Source organism: Elgaria multicarinata, chromosome 7 (assembly GCF_023053635.1).
Source record: "Elgaria multicarinata webbii isolate HBS135686 ecotype San Diego chromosome 7, rElgMul1.1.pri, whole genome shotgun sequence".
Taxonomy (NCBI): Eukaryota; Metazoa; Chordata; class Lepidosauria; order Squamata; family Anguidae; genus Elgaria; species Elgaria multicarinata.
Genome location: NC_086177.1, coordinates 40,845,028 through 40,853,320, shown reverse-complemented (window position 1 = coordinate 40,853,320; position 8,293 = coordinate 40,845,028). Strand labels below are relative to the sequence as shown.

Genomic DNA, 8,293 nt, shown 5'->3' with positions numbered 1-8,293 from the left:
GGAAAATATATAAAGCTGCAACCGTATGGTTACAAACTCTCCAGCAAACTCTCTTGCATGTTCACTTGGTCCCAGAGAATCAGAGGCCATCAAAAAAAGAAACAGTTGGAGGTATGCCAGCAGGCTTTGCCCCTGACAAAAGTACTTAGATGACATATCAGCTGTAGTGATACAAGTTAAAACTACTGTCTAGCTCCTTCCTATCTCTCCTCTCTCATCTCACACTATCGCCCTGCTCGTGCTCTTCGCTCCTCTGATGCCATGTTTCTCGCCTGCCCAAGGGCCTCTACTTCCCTTGCTCGGCTTCGTCCATTTTCTTCTGCTGCCCCTTATGCCTGGAACGCTCTTCCAGAACATTTGAGAACTACAAGTTCAATCACAGCTTTTAAAGCTCAGCTAAAAACTTTTCTTTTTCCTAAAGCTTTTAAAACTTGATTTTGTTCTGACTTTATACTGTTAGTTTTACCCTACCCTGTGCCTGTTTGCATTCTCTTCCCCTCCTTATTGTTTTATTATGATTTTATTAGAATGTAAGCCTATGCGGCAGGGTCTTGCTATTTACTGTTTTACTCTGTACAGCACCATGTACATTGATGGTGCTATATAAATAAATAAATAATAATAATAATAGTTGTATAGCAGCTTAAGTGTGTTGGCCTTAAGCCAATTGCTGCCCAGCAATTGCAGTTCAGTAGGCTTGGTATACTGTTCCTTCTCTGCACTAATGCACTGCTTTGCAGATGAGCCATTAACTTATACAGGCTCCTAAGCTAGCAACTGAGGCTGATTGCAATATCACAAATTCCAATATGGTTGCTTTTAGTTTAAAAGACTGCAGCTTAATTGGCACTACATAGCATGGGTAAACAATCAGAGAATCAGACAGGAATTATAGAAAGAGGAAAAATTCTATCAGTTGAAAACATACAAAAGATAGAATATAGGAATGAAATATACCTGAAGAAGAACATGACAGTACAGGGATCATACAGTTCATACATCTTGTTGAAGTCTGGCACTTCTGTGATATCCACAAGATAAATAACAGCAAAATTTTTCACCTATGGAAAAGAAAAATATATTTAAAGTATACTATACTCATAAGCAAAACTGATTTCACAATATTGTAAAATTATAAAGTATGGGCATACAAGTGTTAAGCTTTCTAAAAGAAACAAATGAACTGGCACTTTACCTCATTATTTTTAATAACAGAAAAACATTCACAACATGATGCCTGAAAAGTTATCCAATATGATTTTATTTTAGATACTTTAATTGTCAATGTTAAGTAAAAAAAAATCAATTTCCTAGTGGTGGTCAGAATTCAGCTGTCTTCTGCAAGTCATCTTTGGAAGTCTCAAGATGTTTCAGATTAGTTAATGCTTCCTCTTCACATCAACATATATACCTGTCTTTGCTAAAGGCTTCAAACTAGAAAGATATCTTTCTTTAGAAACTCCAAATATATCAAAATTTTATTAAGAATAATTGCAACATCTAAGAATTCTAAACGTTTTTACAGTCCCAAGAGGGAGCAAAAACATCCAGTTACTCATTAAATTCCCTACATATCTCTGCAACACACTATTTGCCAATGATGCTGACTCACTCATTCAGTAGTTTACAGCAACACCTACACATTGTAATAGGTCATCAACAATGGCAGTAATCACTAACAGTGGGACATACTTTTTAAAAGATACACCCATTGTTCTGCAATGGTTGATGAACATAATGCTTCAGATAAATTTTACATGACAGTTCAGAGCAGGGAAAGAATGGGGGGGGGGGGAAATGAGCATATATTCATTATTTAACATTTAGCCTGCATCTACTCTTGCTCACAAGATTAACACTTTGCAAAGTATTTCATTTTATTAACTTTGCCAAGTACTCCCAGGAAATAACTGATGGAACATACATTACATTAAAATACATCTAAACCTGTAATACATCTAAACACATAAAGTATTTATTTTGAGTACTCTGCAACATATGCTGGGACAGAGGATTAGATCCAGACAAGCCCCTTCCATTTGCAGAGGGAACCAAGATCTAACAGAGGCTTCCTGCAGGAGGATGGGCAGGACAACTATTTTTGCAAATTCCACCTTTCCTCTGCAGCCTCCAACATCTCTTGTGCAGTTTTAAAGGATCCCCCAATCCTGCACGGCAGCTTTTCAGGGGGCTTCAACAGAAAAGAGCAAAAATCACTGCCTCCCCACACCTTTTTCAGCACCAGTGAAACTCCACTAAGCCCAAGTCAATCCAACATCCATAATCATTAAAATAGGTCTAATCCATCTACAAGTCTTAAGAATTCTGAAAACAAACATTATGATATAGAAGTATTTGACCCTTGTGTTTACATTTAAGCCTTAAGACATCGAAGCATATCCTCAAAACTCAAAGAACAGGAAACAAAAAGTTTCACTATTTGAAGAGCCAATTTTCTATTTTGAACACGAGATTTCTAAATAAAAGGGGCTATCAATTATTCTAGCTTTTAGAGAAGATTTCTGACTTACAGCACACCAGAATGTATTTCCTAAAAATGAAATGTCAAAGTAAAAACGGACAAGTAAACTTGGCAAAACACCACCCTTCTCTTTAGTAGTACATATTGGTGAACTTTTCTCAATGGACCTGACAGGAAGTCTGTCTTGATGTCACCTTCTACACCCCAGGACAGGCACACATTGGAAACTGTGCATACTGAATCAGAGAAGGAACACAAATAGTGGAAGAAGGAGCTGCACTTACTAGAATTTCTATGCAAAAAAAGTGATCAGTATAGAAACGGGCAACTTGAATGTTCACTGTCAGCTAAATTTTCTCCCAATGTAGACTGCAACAGGTGTGAACAATGTTCTAGCATAAATATGCAGTACAACTGGAACTGTTTACTCACTCTGTACATCAGCAATATCCAACAGGACTCGTAAGCAAGAGGATGAGGAAGGATCATCCTCTTTAATCTGCTATTTCTGCAGAGGGAGATTTTTAAATAAAAAGTTATATTGTTCTTTACCCCCACATTAAATTAAGTGCCAATATGCCTGCCAAGTTTCTAGAAATCTAACTACAACTCGCTACAATAGTATTCCAAATAATATGTCATTTTCTCTTTGCTTGGCAATGAGGTAGTTACACCAGCAATGTTTAAAGTTTTGCCCATCCCACCCACACATACTAAAACAAAGTGATATTCTAATTTTAGCTATGTTTTCCTTTAAAATATCAGAAAAAAACAAGCTAATATCTATTTTAACTCAATGTTGGTACACAAACATATGGTATTTGTACTGATGTGTATGTAGTCAGTGTTCTTTATGATAAGCACACAATACCACAAGCTGTTTGATTACCTTTAATTTTTAGGTTTTATCCTTTACTTATTCATCAGATTTTTAAAAGTTATATATACTTATATCCTGATGTAAGTTATATCAGGATGGAACAAAAGTGCCTTTCCTTTGATGGAAGTGAGTCTCTCCATTCACAGACAGGCCTGGATCCAGCAGAACATCTGTAGATTAAGTGGTGGGGAGTGAGAGACTATTTTTGCTATTCTTTTTCCTTGCAGACCCTTCCACGCCATTTCCCACACTTCTAAAGAATCCCCCAACCCTCTAGAGCAGTTTTTCAGGGGGCTGCATGAGGAGCTGACATCCTAATGTGCCTTGCTCTATGAGCAAAACTTTGCTCACAGAACTCTCGATCGAACTCATAGATTACTATACACCCAGTTGCTAAAATCTCTTGGAAATAAACCACAATGGCTAGATTTTGTTTGTTTTATGGCTTTGTGTTTATTGTATGCTTCTGCCCTGGATATTTTAAATAAATTTATTGATACCAAATAATGGGAGATAAAACAGTTGACATGCATTTAACTGTATCTCCACTTCATGATTATATCCAACCACTACTGCCTTTTTAATTTGCTCCTAACCAAAACCTATAATTATAAGAACTCCACTTTTCATACTGCCCATACTTTGAGGCAAGGTGGATAGCAAGTTATGTCACCTCACTTGTGAAATCCACCCCCTCCCAGGCCATTCATTTAGCACTCTCTTTCCTGGCTTTCAGATGACAGCTGAAGACATGGGCCATGCTTGCATACAACAATAAGCCAGAACTCTGGAGAAAGACAGGTTGCTTACCTGTAACTGGAGTTACAGCCAAGAATCTTGGCTTACCAGTCATGAATAACATGCTAGTGCACACAGCCCTTTCAACCCTTTTCACTCCTCTGACTAGTGGGAGCACCTAAAATAACCAGGAAAGGAAAGTTTACCATGTCATCCAAACTGGGTCTCCTGGCTTGTTTTGCTCCATATAAGACAGAATCACAAACCAGGGTTTGTTCTTGGATTAAGATTCCTGGCTTGTAAGGAGTGTGACAAGCCAGGAGCCCGGTTCAGACAACACAGTAGCTTTCACAAGCCTTCCCCAACCTAAGACACTCCAAATGTGTTATACTACATTCCCTATAATTTCAACCAGATTGTCTTATGTGCTGGTGGGGATGATGGGATTTGTAGTACAACACACACGCAGCATGCAAGGTTGGAGAAAGTTGGTGGATGCTCCTGCAGGCAAGAACAGCCAAGCAGAAACTAAAGGGCCGCACGTACCAGCACAGAGCTAATAAACAATAACCTTGCATTCTCTGGAATTCTGCCTTGTCACTGCTTGCCAATGTGGCCACTGTAGTTAAGACAAGCTTTTAATGAAGTTTAAAATCCCTTGATTAGATTTTCCACTGCTCTTTTAAATGCAATTGTGAAGCTATTTTTAATAAGCTGTTTAAAATTGTTCTAAAATTCTTTTTGTCACTGCTTTTTTATATTCGACTTGTTAATTTTAATTGTTTTATAAGTTAGTAGTTTTAATTACATTGCAAGCTATCTTAGAAATTATGGTTGAAAGGTGGAATATACACTTTTTAAATAAATATAGCATGGACAGCGCTAATTTGAAGCTAACAAACAGCTGAGCAACTTCAACTGAATATTACCTGTATCCATCATGACTGAACAAGGATCAACGATGCAATTTCATTCTATTTAATTATCATTTGACACATATGCCAGATTTAGTTACAAGTTCTAAACTTTTCAAGTTAATCTAATGCACTACGCTTAGCATATTAGGTGCTTTAAATAATGCCACCCCTTCAATCACCACGGTAGTACTGTTTTTGCAAATGAGTTTTATTTATTTATTTATTTATTTATTTATTACATTTCTATACCGCCCAATAGCCGAAGCTCTCTGGGCAGTTCTGGGCGGTTCTTGTTCCTCTCAACAGTTTATAAGACTGTTCCTCAAACTGAATTATAAGAATCCTGGGATTTCTAGAAACTTATCAAGGGCTCTGCAATGCAAAGATCAATAATTGGAAATCTGTCCAGAAAGATAGCTTGCAAACCCACTTCAGCTGCAGAAAAAAATAGGGTTGCATTCAAGGATAGATCATTTTCCAGAATTCTCTTCAACAAAACAGTGATGCTGTAGCAGAGAGCAGTAAAGTTGATATGGAAACCACAAGTGTACAATAAGAAAGGATCACACATACACACCAAAAATAGAATAATAATAAAAAAAGAACCTACAGCTGCACATATATAAAAGCTATCAAAGGAATAACAACGCAGTATGGTAGACATACAAGAATTGCCTTGTTTCACTTCACCCTACTCTAGCTAATTCAATTTCAGTCATTATAGCCACAAAAACACAAATTTAGGAAAACCAGTATTCTAGAAAGAATCAAATATTCTTTCTATAAACACACAGAGCTTCAGCTATGGGGTGGTATATAAATGTAATAAATAAATAAACAAATTGGAAGATTATGTAATCAAAATGGATAAATTCTCTTGAAGAGAGCCTTTTCTATGCTCAGATTCAGTTAATGACTATTTATGTATACTAGAGTAAATTTAAAGAAATTCCATAGAACTTATCGTTTTGGAAACATTAGATCAAAGTTGTGCATTATCCAGAGATTACCTCCTTTCTTAGTGGTTGTAATGAATAAAAGTTAATTAGCTGTAGAAGGTCGAACAAGAGGTTTAAATCAAGCATTGTATTTCTGGTTTGTAGTGAAATGATGATTTACATAAATCATAGTTTGCCCCTTTCAAACAAATGGTAAACTGTGGCCAGAGGTTTCTCACCTTGTCACATGATAGGAGATAGGAAAAAAGAAAACATGCGAGCCCAAGAATTTGCTTGCTAGTTCTGATAATACCAAGCCATGTCTTGATGTTGCATCGGAGCAATCCGATATAGTTGCACCTCTGGACTTTTTCCTTAACTAAAGCCCACATTACACTTCTGCATTAGGTCAAAGGTCCATCAAATGCTGATTCCCACAGTGGCCTACCAGATACTTCTGGGAAACCCACAACCAGGGTGTAAAATTAACATCCCACCACCATCCTCATTTCTCCTCAGCAAGTGATATTCAGATATGTAACCATTATGACTAATAACCATCAACCTATCCTCCATTCATTTGTCTAATCCCATTTTAAAAGGCATCTAAACTAGCAGGTGGCAGTAAATTCCATAAAATATTTATGTGTTCTTCTATCTTATATTTTGACCTTTTTTTTACCAGATTAATGTATATTTTAGTCTGTAAACTGCTTAAATTATTTTACATAGTATATAGATTTGTTATGGCTAATAGCCAAAACAAGCAGCATTGAAATTTAGCTGAATAGTATTTTAGCTAGAGTTCTTGGGGTACAAAGGATTGCCTTGAGTCTTAAATGTTTTCCAGTTTCCCTAGAAAATCTCTTGCATAAGAACATCTAGTTGTGTCCTCTTAGATAAAATTTAAATACAGTAACTAGCAACAGAAACATACACTTTCTTTTAAGCTTGCATTCTGGGTTTATCATATTAATTTGGATTAAATATGTGTGATTCAAACAATATTAGAACAGCTTATTCTTCAATATTAAAATAAACCTATACCTTTTCGGCAATACTATATAAAACTTCATCCATTTTCATACATGTTGGATCCCAATCATGTCCAAAGCGATTGACCACCACACGATCTTCTTCTGAAAGAATGGCCTGGTCTACTTGCCAACCATTGTGTAAATGCGGAAGCATATACGACATTTTCAAAACTCGTATGAAACCTGTAAGAGGACAGAAGAGAATATACAATTCAGATATCTGCACTATTAATGTGCCTCAAAAGGGTTGACTCAAACAAGAAAGAGATTGGTTTTCTTCAGAACAGTAAATTCACATAAAATGAAATCTTGTATTAGGCCAACAAAGTGGGTTATTTATTTACGTACAGAAGAGGTGGGCAACTTGTGGCCTTCTAGATATTTTGGCCTACAAAATCATCATCCCTCACTATTAGATATGCTGGCTAAGGCTGAAGGGATTGTAGGCCAAAACACCTGGAAGGTCACATGATGCCCACTCCTGACTTACAGCATTTATATCTCATCCTTTAGCCAAATAGGCTCCCAAAGCACTTACAAAGATATTACATTTATATCTAATTTTTCAGCAAGTTTTATTTATTTATTTATTGCATTTCTATACCACCCAATAGCCGGAGCTCTCTGGGGGGTTCACAAAAATTAAAAGCATTCAAAGTATAAAACAACAGTATAAAACCATAATATAAAATACAATATAAAAGCTCAACCAGATAAAAACAGCAGCAATGCAAAATTACATTAGTATTAGCCACAAAGCAGTTTATAGTTAAAATCCATATAAAGGTACAATTTAATCAGTGATAAATTGGTGGGAGAGGTCATTCCCTTCTGGCCCATGACAGCTGTTAGCACAATTCAGAACCTTCCTTTAAGAGGGAGGGGACAGTTAGCCTTGCAGATGGATTCAGAAGGAAGGAAAGGATGCCAACCCACAGAAACAGACCTTCACCGGTTGGAGCAGTGTCTCCAACCTCACATCCAGGTCTCCGAATTATCCTATGTGTCATCGTCATCATCCCCCCTCCCCCAGTCTGTCTAGGGGCCAGAGGATTGCTCCCTAACTGAAGCAGCAGGATATAAATACTTCCAAAAAATAATTCAGATTGTCCTGATGGAGCTGCAAAATACTATACAATGATATGAAATAAAGCATTTTGAAAGCTCTATATAGACTAAATAATATTAATACGAATGAACTTTATTTTGAACAGCAAGTTATATAACGTATGCGCTATCTCCCATATTCGAGGCAGTAATCCTGTGTGCACCAGTTACTGGGGAACATGGGTGGGAGGGTG

The 8,293-nt window shown here is 36.8% G+C and overlaps 1 protein-coding gene across 4 annotated transcripts in view; it reads right to left on the bottom strand.

The window, feature by feature from the left end:
- Positions 1–8,293, bottom strand: part of TXNL4A (thioredoxin like 4A) — a 246,335-nt gene that overhangs the window by 237,260 nt on the left and 782 nt on the right. For 3 of the 4 annotated variants that reach the window (XM_063130488.1, XM_063130489.1, XM_063130487.1), the window contains exons 2-3: positions 7,003–7,175; positions 958–1,061 (exon numbers count right to left, since the gene is read on the bottom strand). In XM_063130488.1, coding sequence (XP_062986558.1) covers positions 958–1,061; positions 7,003–7,155 — 257 coding nt within the window. In that variant the 5' untranslated portion in view covers positions 7,156–7,175. Of the gene's footprint in view, positions 1–957; positions 1,062–2,914; positions 2,991–7,002; positions 7,176–8,293 lie in introns of those variants that run through there. The other variant, XM_063130490.1, reaches the window with a different exon arrangement.